The 26,463-nt window shown below is 43.2% G+C and overlaps 1 protein-coding gene across 2 annotated transcripts in view; it reads right to left on the bottom strand.

Annotated features, from left to right (window-relative positions):
* LOC311203221 (PALM2-AKAP2 fusion protein-like) overlaps window positions 1–26,463 on the bottom strand; it is a gene marked incomplete at its 5' end in the record, with an annotated part of 50,940 nt that overhangs the window by 8,591 nt on the left and 15,886 nt on the right. Inside the window, 2 exons of one of the 2 annotated variants that reach the window (XM_084277874.1) lie at window positions 1,375–1,553; window positions 7,148–9,539. In XM_084277874.1, the coding sequence (XP_084134000.1) occupies window positions 1,375–1,553; window positions 7,148–9,539 (2,571 nt within the window). Of the gene's footprint in view, window positions 1–1,374; window positions 1,554–7,147; window positions 9,540–26,463 lie in introns of those variants that run through there. The other variant, XM_084277875.1, reaches the window with a different exon arrangement.

Genomic DNA, 26,463 nt, shown 5'->3' with positions numbered 1-26,463 from the left:
TCTTTATCAGAGCAGCTTCTCCTCTGTGCCAAGGAGACTGCTACCTGTGGGACTCCCGAGGACCACTTCTGGTTAGCATGGTAGCAGTTTTATGTCCACCTTTAATTTTTAAAGTTCCTTCTGGCCTTTCCACAGGCCGTGAGGGTGTGACATGTCATCTGCACCCACTGGAGCAGGTGGAGCCACCCCATTTCAAGGGGTGCTTTGGGGAGGGAAGAGAAACCTGAGATGCTGCTGCCAAAACAAGGCATGCTCCTGTGTGCAAGCTGGCTTCCTACATGCCAGAAGGGACCAAAAAGTTTCTGGTGGGGACTGGAAATTGATTGGTTTACATTTTGAGTCAGCTCTCCTACAGGTTTTATGTAGCCAGCAGATATGCACCAGGACCCTTCCACATTGCGTTCCTTCTGACTTTAAATATCTCACGCTACTGTGCAATATTCACTGGTAATGATTAAAAGCTGCCAGACTAGTGCAGCATTCATGCTACAAACCTTCACTTACTTCTGTACACCTAATGAGACTCAAACTCGGTGCTTGAGGTCATTATTCTGATGTCTCTAGGAAACGCCTGGACAGCAGTGGCTGCTTCAGCAAACACCGTGCCCATTTAAAGAAGTTCTGTATCGCACTGAAATCTCACTACCTTCATCACTCATTGCCCACAGTCATAATGAATTCAAATAAGAAACACCTTGTGCTCCCTTGGGAAACAGGCTGAATAATGGATGTATCTGAATTTTGATACTTCTACGTATGAAATTCACAGTTTTTCTTATTTGTGCCTCCAAGAAAGAATACCTTAATTGGGCTAAACTCTACTACAGTAATGACTGAAATGCAGACACCCATTTCACAAACTGAAATTCTGGCTGATTGTGTGGAAGAAAAACAACAGGTCCAAGTTAACTTCTGAGACATTCCCAGTACAAATCTGGTGGTTTGCAGGGAAGTTACCCACTTTTACACTGAATCCTGAGCACACAGAGATGGGACTTTAGGGGTCCATAAACACTGGCATGAATACAGACTTGATCTATAAATTTCAAAGGGCCACTAAAATAACCCATTAGAGGGTCTTGGTAACGCTTGAATTAACCTACTGCAGGGCAGCTACTCACTGCCCTTAATATTAGTTAATTTAATTTAAAAAAAAATTAGTATTAATTACTTTTGGTATTTGTAGTGACACTCTCACTTTCTCTCCATTGGTTCTTATCCTTCCCTTTCAAAAACATTGGCCCTTCCAAGGTGATGAGATCCTTGCACACCCACAAGATGATCTGAGCAGGTTCTTGGAAAATAAGGGTTATTTTTCTTGTGAGTCATGGTCTTTAACTTAGAGCAAAATGTGAAAAGGAAAAGTGCACTTACACTGCTGTCATCCATCCTTTCTCGTCTCTTAGTTTTGTGTGTTTCATAATCCTCCATGAGGGTCTGCATCAGGTTCTTGGGCCGCTGGGCTCCTGCAGGCTCCTCGTGTGGTGGGTCAGACTGTGAGACAGGGCCTTCCGTGGTGGGGGATGGAGGAGGCTTGATCTTCTCTATCTTTCCTGCAACAACATGAAAAGGAACGACCTGTTCTAAGGATTCACAAGTTGTTTCCAAAAGATGACAGCTGGAGAAGCATTCTCAGTGGGGTCTGAATGTAGCAACAGTTTGGAATTAAGTTTGTGAAACAATATGCTTAGTTGGGATGGTCGTGGGCTTTTAAAACACTCTCTTCCCAAAATGAACTGCACCAAAACACTACAAAATCTTTTTACAAAACCCAGAAGAGCTACCAAATGGTAAGATGCAAATTTAACCCAGTGCTGTTATTTGCAATAGTATCTGGCTGAACTACCCCTGCTTCGTCCTAGATGTCATAATTAAATGATGTGGAAATGTTTGTAAGATTCTGGAAAACGGCAAGGTATTTTTTTTCCTGGCTCAGACTATACAACACACAGGATGCCACCACTATACACCAGGGATCATGTGCCACATGTCCAAAGAAGGAATCTTGTTAAACGTTGCTGGCATTTTCTTTTCTTCCAGTGCTTTTCATGTGCTTTTTAAGAGTGAAAGGCTTTGGGTTGGTCCCTTGTGCCACTCTTCTCTGCAGCTTCTTCCTGCAAGTATCAGAGGGTGCTCCTGGAGAGAGACCTGTGACAGAACAGGATGGGGTCTCCATCCCTCACACCCTTCACTCGGAGGGGTCACTTGCTCCTGGTGAGAGGCAAGTCAGAGAGAAGTCAGGTTGCTCTCTGAATGAGCGCATTTCACCCTGTTTTAGGCAGAGTGACCCCAGCTGAACAGCTGGGTAAAAGGCAGGTCAGAGCAAGGAGACCACTGCAACATGCTGCAGATGAGCTCAGTGGGTGGACAATCCACATTTTTCCAGGGAGGATAGCCTGTGTTTGTCACCACCAGGCACTGATCCAGGCTGCCCATCTTATCCTGGTGGGAAGAATGAGGTTGATGATGGGAGGTCATGGGTGTGGGAATAATGTGCTGGGCTCTTCATCTATGACAGTAGAAAGCAATGCTGAAACAAAACCAGTTTCCATGGTATGGCAGATCTTTGAAATAAAACAGCCCAGCGGACAGGAAAGTAATAAAGGAGAAAAATCCCCACACCACGAACTCTTACAAATACGCAAAGTAACCAGAAGGATTGTATAGATTTTCATGGAACTTCCTTTTGAAGAGACAAATGAAAAAGCTGTATCAGCTCCTCCAAAAAGCATAATGACAGTGGTAACCACTAGAGAGCAGCCTTGAAACCTGTAAGATTCAGTAGGGTTTGTTCTTGAAGGGAGAAGTGAAACCTGAGTCAACATTGCAGAGGTCTTTTACAAGAAACCCCATTTGGGGCTTTTTTCATTTCTGACTGTTATGGAAAATCCCAGCACTCTAGTTTTTTGTTAAGCTTAAACTGGAGGGATGAGGCTGGGAATTTGTCCCCACTAAATGACCTCATCGGAGACTGGAAGGGGAGTTTCTATGGGCCCAGGTTCTCCTCTGGGTTTGTATTGGCACCAACTCCACAGACAACCAGGAGTTAGGCTGCAAAGCAGGGGCAAAGAGCAGGTCCAGGGCTGCCTAGCTGCATCCATGCATGAAAGCTTGGACTGCTCACCAGGAGAGAGTAAGAACAACCCACTGCCCATTAGGACCAGTGGGTAAAAAAGTCTGCTGAAAACAAGAGGCCTCCTTAAGGGTCAGATAACTTACTGTATTACTTCATTCTTACACTAGTAAGTAATGCAGGAAGAATCAGGCTTCTCTGATGTCCACCCAGCTTTTATACCTTTCCCCCAGGGATGCAGACCACCATAGGATGCTTAGACCTATGGACAAACTGCACACCTGGAAAGAGTTCCTTCCACTCCGCTCCTCCTGGAAACCAATGCAAACCTCAGCCTTTGGGGGTCTGCATTTTAGAAAGGCAGTATCATTGAGCAGATTCACCCTTCCTGGATGGAGGGCACATCAGTTCCCATATTGTAGCAGCAACTCTGCAGCAACATTCAGCTGTTCTGACCAGTGTCACCATGAACAGTGCCACAGGTCCCTCTTCATAGAAGTCAAGGCAGAAACAAGATTCCCCCACTGCAAAACAGTGGTTTGTTGGTTTCTGTCCACTGAAATTCTCTCATCAACTGACTGCTTGGTGGACAGCTCGCCCAGATGGTCATGCAGATGGGTCTGTGTGCCTGTAGATGACTGCAGGGATTGTGAGGTGCCTTCTGCCTCACCTGGCAATGCTTTGGTGACAAACACCCAAAAGGCAGATGTGGCAGCTTCAGGAAAGTTTCTCCCAGGCTTGGTTTCTCATGTTCGGGATTCCCCCTCTCCTCATCATGAGAGAGAAAATATTCACAAAGGGTTACTCTCCAACAGAAAAACCTTCACTGAACCAAGACTCCTGGTGTAATGATTTTCATACCTCCTTTGATGAACAGAATTACTTGAATTAGGCCATACATGAAGGTAGACAAAAGTTCTTCGCAGTCTTAAGCACTCTTAATGAAAGGAACATGGGAATCACACCACTAAATATATGCTGGATCCTCTCATGTCACATACTCATCATCCTATTCAAATAATACACTACCAAACAATCCCAGCTGCTCTGCCCAGGAGGGGTGGTGTACCACCTGCATATTGCAGAAAACCACTGGCTTGCTATGCAGCTGCTCAGCACCTTGCCAAGTGCAGCAGGTGCTGCAGCAAAACAACACAGGAAATGTACAGATTTAAATATATAAATATTTTGGGATCCATGACAACTCTCTAGCCATGCTCAAGCATTATTTTTTCCTTTGGTCTTTGTTGGAAAAGGAGTTTTCTTAGTTTCTTCCTTTCACCTTTCCAGGAATACCCTGGAGATGTGTGCATACATCATGTAGTTATTGTTCCGCTGAAATTAATCTGTGTACTTGCTCCAGTGATCTAAGATGGGTTAAAAGACTGACTCAAAGCATCCCAAACAGTTTTAAAGAATACTCCCTGGCAGGACAGAAGTTCGTGTTGGCTTGTGCTGGGTTGGCTGGCAGACGCTGAGTTTAGTGTTACTGTCAGTTGTATGAAAGTTGTATGCCAGGGTGGCAAAAACAGCCTGTTTGCTATCTAGAGTAATTAGCAGTTATTTCACACATACACCCACGTGAATTGTGTTAATCTTCTGCACTTCAGTCAAAATAGCAGTTCAGTTCACCGCAGTGCTTTGTGGTTTGTGTTTCTGTTATCCACATAATGATGGCTGAAAGCTGTGAAGCAGGACAGGAGCAATAAATAACCAGGGACCACCAGGACACCTAGTAAAGCCCCTCTGCCTAGTCCACCATCAAAAAGCAACCTGAGAGATAGGCCATTGCTAATTAAGTTAATCACTGCACCTCCTCAAAAGAGTTTACACCTCCCCACTTAAAGGATTAGCAGCAAATTTTTCAAATTTAGACATGACCAGCTAATCCCTTTCTGCCCAGGTATCCTGGTGTTAAAAGAAGACCCAATACTTTCTTTTGGAAAAGCATTTTGATGTCAAAAGTACTTCTCTTTCTTCTATTCAATATGATTATGAATTATGATTGTTATTGTTATGACTGTTTTTCTATGTGAAACTAGATATTCAGATTACAGTATCAGTCATGCTCTACGGTATATGCCTTACTGTGCACACATTGATTTTCTTTTCTGCTCTGTAAAACACCTCTGTAACTGGCGCCAACAAAGATAGCAAGATTTTTGTTGTCTCTGTTGAATCACCTTTTGCCCCTGTTTTTTTAAATACTGAAAAGGTGCTGTAAATATTAAAATAAAAGCAAAGCTGCTGCAGTCTTCCAAGGGATTGTATTGTAACCCTTATCCCCATTTTTAAGGATGCCTGAAAGCTTTAACTGCGACACAGCTAGCAGAAGGGACAGCAAGGATGAGCTGAACTGAGGGTATGCATCTTGCAACACTAAAGGTACTGAGCTGACTTCTGCCAGCTGGGAGCTCTGCTGAGCACATCTGCTGTTCAGAAGGCACCAAAAGTAGATTTAAGAATGACTTTGGAAATGCTCTTTGTGGTTTTTTTGATCAATGACATTCTTACACATTGCCATGTATTCATCTTTTCCTAGAAATTAATTATTTGCCTTGTCACCAGCTGCAAATTGCAGTACTTTGAGTCACTGACTAATAGATCCCAATTTTCTTTCTTGAACATACGGCAGTTGGACATTTCAAGGAAATTGTCTGGGCTGCTCCATTTTAAATACAAGTTTGTCATTCTCACCAGAATGCAATTTACAATGAGCATTTCAGCATCAGGCACAAAGTAAATGTTTTTTTTGTGTCAAGAAATAAGCAGAAGAAGTACACTATTTCCCCAGATGCTCTGTTAAAATAAGCATTAGTGTCAGCAGACCTTCCAGCATCACTTGTGAGTAAAAAGCAAACATTATCAGCCTCATTTTGAGCACTTGCAGCTACAGATGGTGCTTCTGAAAGCAGTCATGAGCACACCTTTACATGAGTCCTCCTAGCTGAGGTCTGCGGTGCCCTATCTCTCACATCTTGTCAGACCCTGCCCAAAACATCACAGCTTATGAAAAATGCTGTTCTACAGGAGTAATGACAATTACACTTCAAAGGAATTTTTGACATCTGCTACATTTTTTGGCAAGAAACATGGGTTAAAAATCATCCTGTTTGCTGAAGAATTAAGTATCAGCTATTTATGTGCTGCATCACACTCAAAGTTCACAATCAGACTGGCTAATGGACTAAATCTGAACCTTATTGAAGTTTTCCATGATCCCCAAAAGAAAAGCATCACCCTCTGCACAATTTTTGGAAGCATCACTGGCTCAGATTTACACCAGTGGAAATAAGGAAGGAATTTAAGTACTCTCAATAAAATTAATATGTCTTCACAATGATCAGTGTTAAAACCCCCAGAATTCTAAGTACGTGCAAAGCATATGTAGGTCTATACCCACAAAAATCACTACAAAGATGTAAATCTGACATGTGTTTCTGGTTTGGGTTTTTTTTTTAGATTTTTTTATGTTCCATTAAGCGGGCACGAGTGCTTAGTTTTATTTTTTGAAAAGGAGGAGGAGGGAGATATAGTGTAACTCCTGTGAATGCCACCACTAGGAACCAGAAGTTTATAAGTCAGAAGAGGACCTCTACTGAATTATTAAGCATTTTGCTTGTGATGCCTGTTTAATTTGATAGTGAATGGCACCAGCTCCAATATGTGGCAACTCACAGCTCTGGAGATGTTTGTTCCAGACAAATTTCATTAAGAAGACCAAGAAATACCTGAAAACAGAAAGCAAAGCAGACACACACAAAAAGAAGTTATGAACCCTCCCCTACACCCCCCAAAATGTTTTGAGGGTTTTCTAATGACAATCAACAGGGTATGTAAGTTACTTCTGTGCTATATTTGGGAATAACCAAAAATATCCTCAGGCCTGCTTGCTGACATAAAGTTGGGTTGTCCCATGCCGCCCTCCTGCCTGCAGCTTCCAGGCAGGTGAATTCATGACAACCCTTCTGCCCCCCGAAAAATGATGCATTTGGTCAGAAAAATGACATAAGACCAAATCTGACCTGACCCTTCAGTCACGTTTCATCTTCCCTCTGACACTCATGTTCTTACCTGGTGCAGTTTTGTAGGACACGGTTCTGGTGGGCATGGGCGGTGCGGTCTTCATAATAGGGCTTGGTGCTACCTGCAGACCTTGCCTCTGCCTCTTCAGCTCCTCTTCTCGCTCCTGGGCAGCTCTGATCTCTTCTTCTATCATTGACAAAGTCCTCTGCTTCCTTGACCGTAACTTGAAAGGGCCCACGCTCACTTCAGGCTCTTGAGTGGCCAGTATGGAGGCAGTGCTCCTCAGCTCGGCTGCCTCTGAGTATTTGCTGAAATAGCTGACTTCGTGCCTGTTTTCCTCCACGAGGAATGGCTGGCTGGCTGAGTACACAGGTGACTGCTGCAAACTCTTCTCTTCCCTGAGTCCTGAGTCGTCCTCTTTTGAATTCTTTGGTATGGTGTCCCTTTTTTCTTGAACAGGTGAAGACACCTGGGGTGGCTCAAATACTGGGTTCTGCTGCTCCTTGGAGGCTGGAGCTGGACCAGTGGTGGCTGGTTGCTCTTTGACAGAAATCTCCTTCTCTGCTGAGATTTCTTCTTCCTGGAAGTTTGCTTTATCTGCCTGCTCAGCTATGGCTTGTTGGATGGCATTTTGAACTAGCAGGCCAGCATGGTACTCCAGCTGGTCATCGATCAGCATGGAGTCTGCCAAGGCAGAAGAGGGCAAGTCACAGCCTGGGTCACTGAACGACTTGGAGATGCCTTCACCCCTGCACTCGGCTGGAGTGTCAGCCTGTGGGGTTTGTGGCAAGGAGAAATCAGCCAGTGAGCTTTCCTGCAGGGCGCTCATTGTCTCGTTAGAGGCACCACTGTCACTGATGTTATCCATGCTGAAGTCATTGGAAAGGGTCTCCAAGACAGTGGTATCCTGAGACCTGACAGACAAATCATCCAAACCAGAGTCAAGTTCCTCTGGAGGGGAAGAGGCACTGGCTGACTTTGGGAACTGGTCTAGCACACCCTGTCCATCATCCTTCACTACTGTGAAGACCGCTCTTGCACTCATGAATTCTCCGTCCTCCGCCCACAGTTTTGAGGCCTGTCCAGCTCTGGGGCTATCACTGTAAGGTAACTCTCTTACTTGGTCAGCAGTGGTAGTCTGAGTATTTGTATCATCTTCTGAGGTACAGGAGACCTTCTGTGCTTTGACAACGGTTGTGTTGTTACCCTCAAGCTGTCCTGTTTGCCCACACACTGAAACGGGTCTGGTCACAGTGGACAGCGGCCTGTCTGCATGGGGAGAATTGAGGCTTTTGTAGAAGGGTTTGATGGAGAACATTTTGGGTGTTCCTGACCGCCTTGGTGGGGCCTGACCCTGAGATGGACCCGAATGCTCCATCAGCTGGAACTGCTTTCTGGCAGCGGAGAAGTCAATTTGCTCTGTAACAATATCTTCTTTCTTGATATTGACTGGCTCTGGTGGTACAAAGGAGCAGCCAATCTGTTTGGGGGATGTTGGCGTTGCACCCTGCTGCTGCTGTCTCTCCTTGCGCTGCTTGTACTTCTTGTGAGACTCCAGATGCTCTTCATCTAGTTGATCCTCAAGGGTCTTTTCCTGGGGTGGGTTCCACCATTTGGCGGCAATGTTGGGGTTTTTCTTGACAGCCTGGCTTTTAATGAGTTCCCTTCTTTCCTTTTCAAGTTCAATCATTTCCTCTGATGGTCTCACTTTGCGGACCCTGTACTTTTCCTTCTCTTCCTCATCCTCAAAGAGCTTTGAGGGCTTTTTGTCTTCATGGAAGGCTCGTAGTTCAAACTTAGCCTCTTTCTTTAGGGTTGTAAGAGTTGCTTCTCCATCCTTAGAAGATCTTCTAGAACTATTTGAAGAAGTGGGACTTCCTGGCACCTTCAGACTTTCCCCAGCGTCCTCCTTCAATCCACCCAAGGAATGGCCATTAGATTTCAGGGTCTCATCTGTTATGGTAGCTTCATGTGGTTCAACTACCATGGGTGCCTGCTTGTTGGCTACATTTTCTTCCCTTTCACTGGGTACTGAATCATTACTGACATTTAAAGATGCTCCTGAGCCATCCATAAGGGAGACTGCACTTGGTTCAGGGGAGGATGTCCCATTAAAGGTGTTATCTGCAGCAGAATCACAGCAATTTGCCTCCAGCACTTCATCTAGGTATCTGATCTCTTTAGCAACCTCACTGTCCAGAGATTCGTGCCTGTCCTTAAGTCCATTATGGCTGGCAGCAGGGGAAAAGAAGTGGGCTGGATTTTCTATGGGATGTGGTGAAGCCACTGTGGTGATGCTTTTATGTTCAGAAACTGGAACTTCAATTTCCATTTTCTCTTCCTTTGTAGCAAGCACAGTAGCTGGGTCCAAGAAATTGGCACAGTTTTGGTCTCTGTTTCTTCTCAACCTGATGTCATCCTCAGGAATTCTGGAAGATTTCTAAAATAAAAGAGAATACAACTATGATGAAGTCCTAAAAAGCAACATTTTATTTTATGCAGAATAAACACCATCTGGAAAGCAAATCCCAGCACGTCTTAAACTTGAGATTAAAGCAACCCCTCAGAGTGTGGGAATGTAAGGCAACTCATTAACACGGAAAGCAGAAAGTTACCTTACCATAAGCTGGACAAGGCTCTAAACCAACAAACTTTCATTTAAGTATCTCCCATCTGCTTACTATCCACACTTTGTCATTATTTCATGCCTGTGTCCTGGTTCTCCTTTAAAAATGAGCTTTGGATTTCCAAGGTAGTAATGGCTTGGCAGTTTAGGTTGTTCAAAGGTGTGCACATGCAGCACACCAACACCTATCATTCATCTTGGTATTTTAAAAATGCTTCCTGCAGCTAAAGGAAATCTCATAATGCTTTTACAGATGAAAAGTATTACTGTCCCTGTTTTGCAGAAACAGATGCTAACACGCAGGAAGAGTAGGCGATTCATCCCAAGTTAGGAAAAAAAGGATGTATCAACAGCAGGGAATGTTCATTTCTCAGTGGCTCAATCCTGGTCATCACACATAGGGTAGAATTACACAGTGCTGGAAAGACACCGGGTCTTTCTCCAGCCTACACGGAAACCCACATGCAACTGGACCTGGGAGACAGGAAGCTGACACAACTCCCACAGCAGAAGACCACCACAAGAAGCATGACAGGGACCTGAGTCATGGTCCCCTCCCTCTCACTGCTTTGATCCACAGTGCAGTTGCACTGGATTCATATATCTCCATTATGTATACCCTCTGCTCTCAAGGTATTGAAAGAAATGCCATTTATGTTCTAGTACAGGCAGGTTTCACCCACCATCAAGCAGCCTACTGAACATCCTGTGGGTAAAGTGTGAAGGAACTTTTGATTAAAGGGGTAACATGCATGTTAATGAATTTCTCCAGAATTCTTTACTACTAAAAGGCACAAAAAAAAAAAAAAAAAGGAAACACCAAAAGAAAAGAAGGTGGCATTTTCACCATTATTCTGCAAAAAAGAACTTGCTAACTCTTCCTAACCAAGTGTGACACTTCTATTCACTCTGACGAACGTTTTAAAACAGAAACTTGATACCCTAGGTCTCTGGCTCCCTTTCCAGATGTGTTTCTATGTGTGAGGTGTGGGCCTGGGAAACAAACGGCACTGACCAGACCCTGTGAACTCAGTGACCACCCAACAAGGACACCTTTGTCTGCTAGTCACCCCTGCCCTTGCTGTTCCTTATCCTGCATGCTATTAATACACACTGCAGCAGAGGATGATCAGCCAGGAGCACAACGGAACTTATCAGCGACCTGAACAATCACGTTGCCTCTGAGTTTATACAGGCAGTAAAAAGCATTTGGCACACCTTAAGGAATTAGTCAGCCAGCCAGAAGAGCTTTCTTTTAAAAAGCACTTTGAAAGAGCTTTTTGTCTAATTATGTAGTTGCACACAGTTGAAGATAACGTTTCATCCATTAGCTCTTTTCTTTTTAATTGTCCTTAAACACTGGGAAAATCCTTTAAAAAGAACCAACCAAGCTGCTTTTATCTATATATTGCACCTGATACACTTCACTGTTTCTTTCTACTAGCATTTCATTTTTTGCTGAACCTAGAAATTCTCCAGCTTAAGTTTCTAGCAGTGCTCTTCTTAAAGCATATCACATTTTTCACAATTTAAATATCTAAATGAGGCCAGTTTCTTCTTTAGTCCTATTTAGAGATCTAATCAAGAAATCATAAATTCTGCAAACAAATGCAGAACAACCAGCATAAGAAGTCCTAATGTTTTTGAGTGGGCACAGCAGGAATTAAAGAACAAACTTTCTTTTAACCTGAAAGGGCAAGAATTGCTCTTGATTTGCCTGTGGAGCTCCATGTATAATGACACAAGAGGTACTTGAGTGACAGGAATAAGTCTGCAATTCCTTTCTGATATTTGGGTTTAAATCTCTCCTGCCTGACTTGCTGGTGCAAAATGGGGGATGTCACTACTTGGAGCAGCCTGTGCAAGGGGACATAGGCACCAGGACAGGACTGCTGGCTGTCCCCTTTCACACACACACTGTGGGTGTACATGTCATCATGCTGCTGCTAACATACCCTTCTAATCAGACGAATCAAAGGCACTAGTGATACTGGTAGCTAAGTACATGTTCTCTGTAGCTGCAGGAACACAATGTCCAATCTTCAATGGACACAGAAAATCAGGTATCAAAGCTGTGCACCTCAGCTTCTGAAACACATCTTGCTGAACTAAACCAGAGAGCAAAAGCTGCCCCCGCCCCTCCCCCCCCACCCCAATATCCCATGCTTCTTGTGCCATGCAGTTGGGAATATCCCCCAGTTGTCCAGAGACCCCTTTTACTAAAGCATGTCTACTTCCATCACTGCTTTAATGTATGAACCACTTGAGATTATATCATGTTTGGGTATTCAAGTGAGGGAGAAGAACCACAGGCACGATACTTTACTTAATGAGTAAGAGCCCAGCCTCTCCTCATAGCTGCAATCCATAGCTGACCAGTAAGGCATATACAGCAACTGTCTAATCAGGGCACACATTTATGACCCTATGTAATTCTGAAAGTGCCTGTGTCTGCGCAATTAGTGTGGCATATGTAATTATGTAGTAAGACAGACAATTATGCAGCAAAGCCTAGGAGGAAGCATTGCTCCTAATAGGAGGGAGCCTTTTTTTGCTGGGGATTAGTAACTAAGCAAGGACAAGGCTTCCCACTGGGGCAGAGAAGTCAATGAAGAATGGCAGAGATGGAAAAAACCCAAGATTTAAAACCCACCCAGTTTTTCCCTCACCATAATCTGGGGCAATTTTGTGAAGCCATGGCAATGAGAGCATGCTCCAGACACTTGTGAGGAACAGAAGTAAACCTACTGATGAATCACCTGAAGAAGATAACTGACAAGATTGTAAGGATGGAAGCAGCTGGCAAAATGAACCATTTCAAGACAGCCCATGCCACAGAGACCATCAAGGGTAACCAACTGGCTCAGGGAAAAGTGGCACGCATAGGGATGACGACACCATGAGTGGGAGGAGGCTTGGAAAAAGGTGGTGTGACACAGAATGTCCCTGCATCAGCTCTAGCAGAAAGGGAGGACCTTGCCAGGGGGCTGCTTTTGCCTCTCCATGGTAAGTATGTTCCAACAGCTTTGTATTTGCTGCCTACAGGGAGGAGGCTTTCCAAAGCCTGCAGCATTACAAAAGACTGTAAATGGCAAAAGGGCTGCATTCAACCCTGACTGTAGCCAGCAATACAGCTGCACAGCGATTCTCACTCACGGCTCGTCCAGACGCACATTTTCCAGAAGTTACTGCTACATTTGCACAGTCTCTGAATGCATTCATTTCTGCTTAAGTCAAGATGCATCAGGGTAATTAGCGTCATTTCTACAATGCTACTGCACTTTAGTAAACTCCGGTTATTAGCAGCTTAGAGAATTATTAGCATAATTCCTCCTTGGTTGAATTCTTCATCTACAAAAGTGTATGTGTTTGGGCAATCAACTCTTTTAGGAGGAAAAAATGTGGGTGTGCTACTAGCAAGACCCAGCAAATGTACTGCCAGTGCCTTCTTTTGTTTGATGCGAGGCAAAATGCATATGACAACAAGTGGGAGGCAATTCTTCTGAGCCACACGAACATTCTTCTGTAGCAACACCACGGGATAGGGGGTATGGGGATAGAAGAAGAGAGGAAAAAGATTAAAAAAATAAAAATATTTCATAGTTTAAAAAAATTCTAAACCACACATTTCTCATCGTGGGCTTCTCCCCAGTCTCTCCAGCCAAGTGTCAGGACAGCTTCTGATGCCATTGGCCTCCTGGCACCATTAGCGTTGTCTGCTTCCCATTTGTTCAAATTTCATTTTCCTCTGGAGATGTCCTGCACTGCACCCACTTCTCCTCCCACTGCCTGATCACTGAGCCAGTGCTTTGTTCACCACTTTCCCCTCTGCTCCTGGAGCTAACTCTTGGGCCTGTCATGCTTCTAAGCAGTTTTAATACAATAGTGTAACTTAATATCACATTTGCGTATGGCTGACTCGCTAACCCACACCTCCCAGTCAATGACAATCATCTTCTTCCTCTTCACCTACTGTTTTGGCCTGCCTTTCCCACGTCTCTTTGCAAAGAGAAAAGGAATCAAATTACGTATTTACGAGGGAGTTGAATCTGGCAAGCCTTCAAGAGAGCAACTGCTTTCATTCAGCTCATCCTTTTGAAGAACAGTCACCATCTGCATCTCATAAGGAACTAGTCTCAAGCACTGCAAAGATACAGAAGCCATCTGAACCCCCCCGCTTCAGAACCTTGTCCAGTGAGAAAATCCCTGGCCAACACAAGTACTGCTCTACCCTTGCTGGTAACAGGAAGTATTTCCTTAGAAGAAGTGGTTTTCTGTAGAAGAACGGTGTGACATGGAAATGCTGCAAGTAAGAAAAGTAAAAAAAAAAAAAAAGAAAAAGAGTAAGAAAAGTAAAACCAGAGTTGTACAAAGTGCTAGCACCCAACCCTCACCGCTCACGTTCACTACCACACAACAGGTGCTCCACCATCCCACATGGGAATGACAGTCCAAAGCACTGTGATGTCTCCCCCCTCACACCAGCTGGTGCACTCCCTCCACCCCTCACAGCAGCTGCCACTCTGTCCACCTCCAAAATCATCCTCCTCATCGTTGGAAGGACATGACTGATTCAGGTGAGTGCTTTGCAGAAAGCGGTCTGAAGAAATGTGCCAAATACTTGGAAATTTCCTAGTCTAGTCAGCTAAGAGAAAGCAGCACTAGAGAAAAACTCTTCAAAAAGATTCTGCAACTGGAGAAGAAAAGGGTTGCAGCTGATGATGGGCAGCTGAAGGAAAGGTAGGGGATTTCTACTCACACTGTCTATGGGAACCATGTCTTTTAATTAAAAAAAACCAAAGAAACCCAAAAATACCCACTCAAAAGCAAAGTGTTGTGTTCTTGCTCCTCCTACTTTTCCATGCAATACCATTATACTGACTCCAAAGGGCTTTAAAAAATGCTACGGAAAGTGTGTCCAAAAAGATAATGATTTCACTTGATGAAATTAGATAAAATTAAATTTCAGAAATCAAAATCCTCAAATCGCGTTACCGAATTTAAGACATACGCTGAGAACTCCCTTGAATAGTTCCATTCATAATCCTGCTTGCACACATACAGCAAAACCTGGCCTGCTGTTCTGACATTGCAGTACACAGTGTTTTCAAGACAGTTGGAACCCATTTCTGATGACTAAAATGCATTAGCGTTGAGTGTCACCAAGTGACATTCTCTGCAAGCAGCTCACTCTGCTCTTCAGTGACTTGTCTGAGGTAGCCAGACAGTACAACAGGCTAATTTTCTTTACCTGGTTTATCTCCTAAGCACTTCAGAAACCACAAGAGTACAGTCTAAAAATCGATGCAACTTCGTACTACATCCCCTTAAGAAGCAGTGGGGGGATGTTGCGGCAAACAGATAGTAATAAGGCTTGTGGGGATACAGTGCTCAAACAAGTAGCTACTTGGAGAGCTTGCTGTGTGACATTTTCTGAGTGCTTTTCTGTATGCCCTTATTTGTCTGCTTTAGAGAAGGAGCTACGATTGCATTTGCTCCCAAAGCTTGTGAAAGGCTTTGCAATATTCTTTTTCATTCCAGCTGAGCTGCAGACTTCAGCTTCCCCATGTGGTACTTTATAAAGCTCTTCTATCAAATCAAAGTCCAATCTTCTTTTGCTGCTGTAATAAATTAAGGATGGAAGAAAATGGCTCAAAGATTATGAAAACATTAAAGATGAGCATATACTGTACGGTAGGATATTTTAACGATGAGCACCCAATGAAAGATACTGTATTTTTCCAAACTGGTCTTTAAAGGTCCAGTAGTTTCTATGCCCTCAAAGGCAAACAGCCGAAGCTTTTCCTCAGCAAACTGGGACCCACCTTTAGAATAACCCTTACTACTTTCCACTAACTCCAAGGTATGCAAATTGGAAGCAGTTTTCTAAGGTAGGAAGCCACCTGATCTTTTATGCCAGTTATTTTCTTTTATTCCCTAAAAAGATAGATCTGGTCTCTCTCTGTGAAGAATTTGCAACCCTAATGACTGGACTTCAACTAGATATATTCCTTCTTTAAATTAAATGCTTGTGCAGCTGTTGTGAAAACCAACAACCTGAAAGACTAACTAATCTTAATTAAGTATTTTCATTCCTGCAAAGAACTGCAATTGAATGGGGCACCTGCACAGACAAAGTTGTTTATACAGAAAAGACTTATTAGTGAAAAAGGCAACTAACTTCTGAATGAAAAAAAAAAACTCGCCTCTGATAAGGAAAAAAACACCACAGAGGCTCTTAAGACTATGGTAGTTACAAAGCTGGCACTAGGGAAAGCAGTATGTAATCAAGGGGTGTAGACTCGGATACTACAGTGTGTGGGGCTGGTGAGCTTTGCTGTGAAGGCTCTGTTCAGTTCTGCTGTAATCAAGATGCAAATCTGAAATTACAGGAAGCTGTGATTGAACTTTCATTCAGAAACTGCAGCACCATTTGGTACTGTCACACTCCACTCATTTTCTATCAGCATCCAGATAAGAGGATGCCCTGAAGAGCTCCAGAATAGTGTTTCACACACACTGGGAAAACCAGGAACTCCTAATACCCAAAAGATCAATAAATTGATTTTAGTATGATTTTGGGTACAAGAACCTGCATTCAAGAGACCATTCTCTTTTTCTCTACAATGTTGGCTTCTTGTAACCTCGGTCAGCCTGAAAGAGCAACTGAATTACAGCAGTAAATGCATGTCTAAGAAGGCATTTCATAACTCCATCAACCTCATCCACCCAAATCCCACCCCTGATGTTCCTTTCACTTCTAAATTAATTTATATCTCAAAAGTGCATAGTTCTATTGCTTCACCCAGTTCCCCAGAACAGTACACTGTGAGTGAGGGAATGGGAAATAAACCAACGCTGCTGAGAGGCAGCACTAGACTCCAGGTCAATGGAAAACTATCAGTGTATTAATCAACTACACCACCACAGTCCTTCTTAACTTTGTTACATGTTTTTCCTAAGGGTTAGTTTTCCCTGGCATGTCTCAAAAAAACGTGTCTTTGCTGAAACAAGAACGAACTATGTGAAATCTGATTTACAGAGCATGTGGTGCTAAGTCACTTAGAATGGTAAACACAATCTCCTAAGGCGGTCTACAGTGCTACCTAAGGAAGCGCAACAGCTGGATGAACTGAAGAGTACCACATCCAAATAACACATAAGGAGCATCACAAAGTTAGAAAAGTGTCCACTATCTGGCAGGCAGGGAATACAAGGTATGATACAATCCTTAAGGAATAGAAGGAGAATTTCTTCTTCACAGCTGGAGGTCACAGATGAGGTTCGGTACCACGAACCATCGCATCTGTAGAGTCCACTTGGAGAGGCTCCTCTTGGTGCTGGTGGATCTGAGGTCAGAGTTCATAGCTCTCTCGTTAGTAGCACTCCCTCACGTTCTGCCTGTGGGTTGATGTTAAGTGAACGTGGAGGAATCCCAACTGAATGAGGATAGAAAAATGTTCGGGTCAACGGAGTGCCCAAGGTAGACAGCGAGTTGAGCTGGGCACAGCTGCTGAATGTACACATGGAAAATAATCAGGGTTTCACAAAACGCTGCAGTTGAAATCCACCCAACACACATCCAGTGGAGGATGTAACAATGGCTTTGGTAAAGCATGATCTAATCCCAGCAGGGAGGGGAAAGGACGCTAAACTAAGCCTTGCTTTTAATACTCTCTAACCCATCTAGATAATGTCAGCACAAGGAAAGCGTGACCTTTATGGTCAGTTGCACAAAAAAACAATGAGACAAGGAGATTTCCAAAATTCCTTAGTCTTTTCATTGGGGGTGGGGTGGGGGTCCTATTCCATGTAAAGAACAGAGTTACAAACCTCGTCTGTAAAATGTGAGATCCAGAGAAAAATGCTGGCATATTAATCATTTTGGGGCATGAGAAAGGGACCTCCTGAGGAAGGAATTCAGGTTAGGCAGGGGCAGGAGGAAAGCAGTAAATGGAGACAAAAGGCCGTGCAGTTCACTCATTCTCCAAGCAGATCTTATGGCTGCTAGGAAAGCTGTTTTAATACATTGGAGGAAAAGAGATAGACCTGCCATGAGCACAAAGGAGGCTTTCTGAGATGTATTAGTGTTAAATTAAACTCTTCTGATGCTACATATTCTTTCACTGGCTGATACAGTTCTGTAAATCTTTCATAAATGGCCTAAACTGCATTTTCTGAACAAAGATACATGATCCCTCTGTGTTGCAGCCTTTTTATCACTTCCTTTCAAGGGCAATATAGTAGGAACTGAATGCTTGAACAGAAGCAAGCACCTACAAACCTTTGTAAACAAAGCCTAAAATAGATAATTTTTAACTTTCTTTCACTTCTTTCCTTCACAAACACCAACTGCCAGAGATCATAGTGCTTTTACACAATTTCCTAAAGCCTAATTAATAATTGCTGCACTTATAAAGGGTTCAAGATCTACTGGAGTTTGACAGGAGTGATGCTGCTGAGAGGGCTAAATAAAGGAGCAAACAATGATGGGGGTTGGGGAGTCTAAACACCTATTTCTCTTTGAGAGCTGAAGAAGGTTAAGAATTATTAGTGATGCTTTGCCTCTGTCTGTTGGACTTGTTACAGGTGCTCTCATCCATTCATTTAAGGCCCATCACAAGAATCTCCTTATAGAAAGGTATGTATGCCCAGGTAGCTGTGCATAGGGCAGTGTGTTGCACCCAACAGTAGCCTGCCCTGCCTGGAGCATGAGGAGCAGGGCAATGATTATTTCACTGCCCACAGGGAGCCTTGGGAGGGTGAGAGTACCTGGGTTGAACCAGCCAGCTGGTTTGAGCACTCCATGAACTGCTGCCTTCCCAGTTTTTTAAGGAAATGTGGCTATTTTAAAGCTAGAGACCCCGAAAACTCCCAGAAAAGAAAGTGCATTAAGCAGCCTAAAAAGGTCGCAATTTATCTATGACTTTACCCAAAATCTATTTTCAGCAGTTACCTCCAGACTCAGGCAAAAGCAGATTGCTGGAATATTACCAAAGTAAAAATGAGAGGAAATTAAGAAAGAGGAAATCTAGCCCAGCCCTACGTATAAAAGGTCCTGAATTACATAAGTGTGTGGGGGGAACGACATAGAATGGTGATCAAAGGATGTATCTGAAGTCTCTGCCAATAGCTGTGTTACTCACACAAGCGGAGAGAGAAGCTGCTTTGAACAAGAGCCTGGCACAGCACCTCCCAAGCCATGCTTTCCAATGTGCCACCGTGCTTGGAGCCATCAGGAAACCACCACAGAGAAATGCTCTGGTTCCAGTCCTCTTTTCCCAAAACATGCCACGGTGAAAACAGCACTTGGGGCACTAGGTAGAGGTTTTACCCAGGAGATAAAACTTTGTAACTCGAACTTTAGTCTGCAATTCACTGTGTTCTTCCTCTAAGGGTGTGCAGGTAATGTAACTTTCTGAATGTTGCAATTAGAAAAATACCCGAAGACACACACCCACAAAATGAAAACTTCTGTCATTAAATGATGAATCCATCGTAGCCAAGATGACCAGGGACTCTGACACACCATTTCCACAAAAGGCCAGGAAATCAGTAATATTTAACAGAAAAATAAGTCACACTTTAGGGTCTACAGAACAGTTTTGCTAATAAAAGGCCAAATGTCTACAGTGCCTAAAAGGGAGGATGTTGCTAAATTCTCCACATGCCATTGCTGTCCCCAGGCTATAAATATGACCTACCATGTGAGTGGGCATTGTGAGCAGTTAGCAACTTCATCTAAGCTTTGGTTGTAATACAAACTAAGCACTACAGTCATCTCACTGTCTCCAGCAGGACGATGTTTCATTCAAAGTTAAGATTTGGATAGGATTTTTTTTCTCACTGCTTATTTGGGGAAAAGCAGTTGAGAAATCCCAGAATAAGACATTCCCTTTCAGCACCTACTACTTCCTGTCCCTCTGCCCCTGCTCCCCTCCCCTCTTCCAACCAAAGACTCATTATTCCTTCTTTTCCTGCTGAAAAGCCACTGATTAAATGACCAGCACATCTGGACTACATTAGGATATTATTTGATTAAGGCATTCATCACTTGCTCTTTCAGCAAGTGGAGAATTAAGATAATGGTGGGTGAAAATGGTGTTATGTGAACTGGCTAATCCAGCTCACACCGTGCTGCTTGAAAAGTCAGATTGTGGGGTGTTTTTTTTTCCTCCTAATTACAGAAAAATGAAATAAACATTGGTTAATTCATTTAATGTTGGCAAGATCATTAATGAGAAGTAAGCTGTTGCATTAAGGGTTGCTGTCATCTGTATTTCTCAGACAATTTGCTGTCTGCTGGGAAACGCTTGCTTGAAGTTTATTACAAGCAGTCATAAAAAAAAAGCTCCCCGTTGCACTGCAACCCACACCTCACATTTCTGTACAAACAGCAGTTTAACACATTCCGGGTCAAGTTGCTTTAGAGGAGAGGGGGAACAGGCACAAAGGGCTTAACCGGGTCTGCTCCAAACGAGTGTTGTTTATTACACGCAGCAACTTGGTTTCCAGTTTGTGAAGTGACTGCTCGAGACTCTAGCCACGGAGTCTGTGCACATAAGAAAACCAAAGCACAGGCTAGAAGGAAGGATCACGTTGACTTAGCTTGCAGATACTTTATCCTAAAATATCCTTCCGCATCTCTCAGGAGCTAAAGAATGTGCTACCCTGGTGCACGCACAGAGGTATCAACCAAGTGCCACAGCCAGCATAAAACGCCATAGAAACCAGGAATGCTGTTGCTGCTAAATGTGCCTGCTCACACTATACTTACATTTCCTCCAGTGCTAAACAGCTAAAAGATGAAGCTGAACAGACGCCCTTAAAGCCTCTTCTATCAACTGGAGTTTGCTTTACCATGTCAAGAAGGATAACACACTTGACTAGTGAGAAACACATCCCCAGAACAATTACAGAATTCAGCTAAAAGTCTTTGCTAGTGGTGCCTAAACAAAACGGACGCTGAACATGTGGGTGTTCCTCCTAGTTATCACATGTATAGGATATATAAAAGAACCTTTTCTCTGTAGAACCAATATTATAGCGTGTTACACGTAAATAGAAAGTTGTAAGTTTCAGAAAGCTCTGCTCACTGTTCACAATGAACAGAACAGCCACAGACCGACAAATTCCACAGCCATCTCAGGGAAAAATGGTATTTTATATACTCCTCCCACTATTGAATGATAATGGCTCAGTGCAGATACAAGTCACAGGTCAGAAAGCTTGGCTTACCCTTTCTCTCTCTCTGTCTCTCTCTCTCAATCTGTTCCTTCAAACTCTGAAGCAAACCCCAAAAATGTCGTTTTCCACAAAAACCTTTACTTTATTTGGCTTGTTAAGTCAAATTCCTTCCCCAGCTCATTACAGGGTTGTGATGTCATAGGCTGAGGGAGTGGGATGACTTTTTTTTTTAAAAAAAACCCCAGCCCTCCCTCAGCCCATTCACACAAAGACACTGTTTAAAAGGAATATGCCAGTTCACAGGACTCAAGAAGAGCATGACTTCACTTACCCTGTAAAGGAGCCACCTTCTTAGAGTTCCCTTCAGAAGCATTGTGTTGGCAACGGACCCAAAGACCTGTTTTCAGCTAGCATAACCAGGATTTTATTGGTTTTGTGCTGGTTTTGGTGTTGCTTTTTTTTTTTATTTTTAATTGTTGTGGGGGTTTTTGTTGCTGTAGATTGTTTTTGGGTTTTTGTTAGGTTTTTTTGGGGGGGGGGTGAGGGGAGGAGGAGGAGGGTAGGCATAAGCCAACAACACAGCATGTGGCTGGCTTTGTACTAGAAAGGAGCAATTACACGAAGGGCTGCTATGAAAGGCACAAGCTCCAAGCAGTAATTTGCAGAGTTTTTTACCTACTGGGAAACAAAAAAAAAGGATTGACTATATATTTTTTTTTTCTACTGGATAAGCTTAGACATTATCTGAAGTGCTCAGGGCACTTTTGGTAGCCTTCTACTTCAGAAGATTCATGTCAGGACAGTGGTCTCCAGCCTGTAGGAAATATGTCAGCCACATGGAAAACAACTGAAGTCAGGGAATGTAAAAAAAAAAAAATTAGGGAGGGTGATGTGGGAAAAAAAACCCACACAGTTTTCTACAGTGCAGTCCTTGTTCATTGCTGCTGCCTGGAGGGGCTAGTGACATTTGAGCAACCCTGGATTAGGTTTCCTGCAGGCTTGATAGTTAAAGCTAAAACCATGAGTTATGCTGACCAGGCATCTCCTGTGAAGGTCCTCTGGACTTTGGGTTAAAATGGCTTGAATCTAGTGTCACCTTACATGTGTTGCTATAGATGACATAGCTTAGGTCTTGGAACTGTGTATTTTATGGACCTGAAGAGTTACATCATTGTTTGCTTTTTCACTACTTCTAGAACATCAGCAGAGGGAAGGTACAGCCGCCTTCTACCAGCAACAACGAAAATGAGCAGTGGTGATGATATTTTTCACATGAGAACCCTTGAAGGCAGTGTTAGCTCACTTCATCTGATGCTCAACCACCTGCCTGAGCCATACTAAATTAAGTTAGATCTCTAGTTTTAAAATGGGTAGATAGAAGTTATTTGCCACCTGTTGCATATATCTGTGAAAACAGAATGAAATAAGGTTCTAACAGGAAAAAAAGAAAATACAGACACCATCCCTGTCCTAAAATAAAACTAACAGTGTCTCTAGTGAGCCTGAAGAGACAGGAAACATCATGTTCTTTCACATCTCCCCTCATTCTGCCTGGACACAGGGTGGGAATCATAATACACAATTACAACTTTTCCTATATTACCTTTTTTCTCATTGGATGATCCAAGAATTTTGCATTATGGTGAGGGATAAATGCCTTACAGAGAAACCAATTTTTGTATTAATCAGTATGGATTTAAAATGCAATTTCTGTATCTCCTTATGGAATAAGTACGAAGTTCAAGTAACCCTGCTCCACCTGTGGCCACTGAAGGTCACAAGATATTTACCTTTTGTACTCTCCCTTCCACCAGCCTCCTAAAGCCGTGTATGCTCAGTAGGTCACCAGAGGACAGAGCTGTAAGTGGAGCAATTCCCAGGTGTGCAGGAGATGGTGCTCAAGACACTTGTTTGCTACAGGCTCACAGGAGTTGCCCACTTGACATATAAACACTCAGCTTCTACTGCAACCTGGACAAGTTACACTAGAAAACAGTCTGCTTTTGTTTTGTTTGGTTCTTTTAAATCACCTATTTGTCGCTTGTATCAATTAGTTTTGGAAAACGTAATACCAACATTTCCTTAACATCAGTTGTGGTCCAAGAATGTTGGTAAAGAAGATCTTGTGTACAATATAGCAGTGTAGCTTAGTGGCAAAGGCAGTAGAAGCACCCTCTTAAACCCTGTTCTGCTAGAACTGGCCTCAAATAAACAAACAGCATTTTTTTCTCCTCAGGAATTCAGACCCACCGTTACTATCAATCAAATAAATGGTTTATGTTTTGGTGTCATCCTCATCATCCCCCCTTTAAAGCCTTGGTCCCTTTGAATAGAATGTCGAGTTTGTCTTAAAAAAACCCTACAAAATAATTCTAGTCCTCTGAGCAGAAATCTGAAATGGCTTAATGATCAAGAAACAAATAAAAGTGCCAAAAGTCTACCTCAAAGAATACTTTAAAATTACTCCCCTTAACTTCTTCAAGTGCAAAGATTCTCTACACACATGTATTTTAAACCACCTCTCCTGCAACACTATAAGCCCTGGGGCCTTGGGTACTCTACATCATGCCATTCTTCAGGGTAGTAACCTTATGAAGATGGAGTGGAGTCTGCATGAACATCACAGATCCACCAATCAGCAAGTATTGTCTTTGGGAGACATCAAGGGCATGATTATAAAAGACAAAGTGATTCCAGCCTCAGAATCTGAGAGAAAAGGACCATTTTAAAGCAATTTACCTGTTTCAGGCCTCCAATCTTTCAAATTTGCAGCACAAACGTACATTAAAACCAAAGACGCTGGATTTTGCCACTAAATCTGTGTACATTGAAAACCTAGTGTGAGGCAGGAAAGACCTATTTTTTTTCTGCAGATCTGAGGATCCTCAGGTGTGCAGCCAAATTTGTCTCTCAGAATGGCAGGTCACATGCTGTTTCAGTGGTGAATTACCCTTGTCAGTGGGAGAGACTCTAACTGGCCCCAAGACTGTCTTTTCTGTGCCAGGAGATCAGCCAAAAGTGTAGGTGGCACCATGATGTCCACAGGGGCCTCCTGACCTTGGGACACTTCTTCAATTCAAAAACCCCCTCTTTTATGAGCTTTCAGGATACCTGATGAAGTACTGGTTGTGGGGCACAGTTGGTGCTATGAGTGTTTCTGGGAGGACTTTCAGATTTTAGCTGCTAGTTGTAATTTGTGGTGATGGTTAAACACAGCAGAAATCATGAATTCTTCAAAAGTGTGTCAGATTTGCAGTGTTATACCTCCTGATGGAACAGTAATATAACTGTAGTGGTCACATAAACTTAAGTTCTTTCAGCTACCTCAGGACACAGATGCTTCCCAATTAGCCCGAAGACCTCTCCAGGCTGGAGACAGATAATGGCATCACTTCAACCTGCACCACAGGGTCATCATTACAACCTGTTCCAAGGGCTAATTCTAGTCTTGAAGGATATGTTTGGTAAAAAAAAAAAAAAAAAAAAAAAAAAGTGCTCCTCTTTATGGAAAATGTCTGCAAGCCTGAAGTAAAGCACACAAAACCCCTTTCCTTTTCAGGAATAAACACCCTTCTGAGCCTGTTGGATTAGCACCCTTATATGACCACTAGATTCACGATGTGTAATGCCAGAAGAAATACAAATACCAGAAGCATTCCCTTACCTTCTTCTGTACCAACAATCTTTTCATGATGCATATCTCATGAGAGAAAGTGTTATCTCTCTACTCTGCATCACAGTAAAGTTGCCTGCACACAAAGGAGGGTCTTACGGACCAGCTACTGTTTTGGCTTGTTATCTTCGAGCTGTATTATCTCCACCAATGTGTCTGTCTGGGACTGTTAAATGAAAAGTGCCCCAGCAGGCTGGCTCGTGGAAGTGAGACCTGTGCTTGAGTATGCAACTGCTGAGCTTCACTAAACATTTTAAGCATCTAATTCTCAATTAAATTCCTCCTCAAAAAAACAACCCTATCAAGCCAGCAGAGGATATGGTCAGTGAACATGGGAGGATGTCATGTGCAAGGGACTGGAGTAAAACAACAGAGATAGAGGAGATGTGGTAAGTCTTCTTGCATTTTAATGCCAGCTCTGTCACTGGGTTCAGTGTTTTTTGGTTTTTCAGTGGACTGCTCCATTCTTCAGCCTGCTCTGCAGGTAAAACATTTCTGACTGCGCTGCACATCCCTGTGCGGCACACAGAGATGCAGGAAGCAAAGCTCAGGAGAGGGGAGGTGGTTTGCTGTGCAAGTGCCCATCCACGCGTGATGCTGGTCAGGTCATGTCTGCTCACAAGCCAATTTTAAATTTTTGGCACAGGGGGCTCATAGCAGGCAAGGAAAACAATCTGACAGAATTCTTTCTGGCAACAACTACTTTAAAAATATAAACATTTTTCTTGGGTATTTCCTCATGTTGAAGTGGCTATTTGATAACCAGCAATTACAAATAATTTAATCTGGTGAGCAACCTTAATTGTTCTCCTTTTGCAGAAATCACATGCTTTAAACCCAAAGGCCACTTCTATTTATTTTATGAGAACAAATAGGCTCTGTCAGTTTCCCCTGGTGCTATAACCAGACCTGCTGTTCTTATAAAGACAAGCAGGATGAGATAGAAATAAAACCAATTTCTGAGGATGGGCTGCATGGACAGCTTGCTCATGCCTCAAACCTCTCCTTTCCGGCACAGATCTCCCACCTGACCACCCCCATTTCAGACACAGCGTGGTCTGGCACAGTGGCTGCAGGACACTAACTGCTCAACAAGAATTACCCAAGGATGACCACCGAAATAAAACTTCCAAGAGAAATTGCCACATTAAACCTTGACAAGGGAGGAGAGGGCTCTTACATTTCACCAGCACTTTGCATTTTGTAGGTGACTCACGGTAGGGACGTGCAACATGGTCACTTGTGGCTGCCCACTTTCACAGGAGAAGGGGCCAGTGCCAGGCTCTGCCACTGCTGGCTCTCAGGACTGTGTCTTCTCATGCTGGGGAAAGGCTACAGATTCTTCAGAAAGAAAATGCCTCTGGCATGTGCTCATACTCCCATGAACATACTCATGCTGGCAGTGGGATGAAGTAATATAAGTAGGACTCACACAGCAGAAACCTTTAACCCTGGTGAAATCCAAGAGTTTGTATTCAGGCCCACTCAAAGAATACCTGGAGGCCCTCTTTTGATGCTACTGGGATTGAAATTCATTTCCCAGGGTAAAAATAGTCTTAATCCTTCTTATTTCCCATGCTAAACAGGTAAAATGTCTTAAAAGATGTGTTCACACTTGACTGCTCAGAAAACTGGGGCTCGAGGGCATTCTCCATTCAGAGAGAAAGCAACATGTGGCATGGTTACTACTCCCAGCACAGCAAACATGAAATACCTTGTCAAAATTACAAGGGCCAGAGCCAAAATGCCAATCAGCTGACAATGCAAGGTTTCAGGAAAAGATGGCTAGAAAAGCAAGCGCAAAAGGTCCTACAGCATCCCACTTAATTGTTTTCCTCGCATCCTTACAGTTAAGATTTGTCTGTTCATCTTCTTATC

Source organism: Gallinula chloropus (genome assembly GCF_964237585.1).
Source record: "Gallinula chloropus genome assembly, chromosome: Z".
Classification (NCBI taxonomy): Eukaryota; Metazoa; Chordata; class Aves; order Gruiformes; family Rallidae; genus Gallinula; species Gallinula chloropus.
The sequence above is the reverse complement of the archived record's forward strand: the minus strand, read 5'-3'. Positions and strand labels throughout refer to the sequence as shown.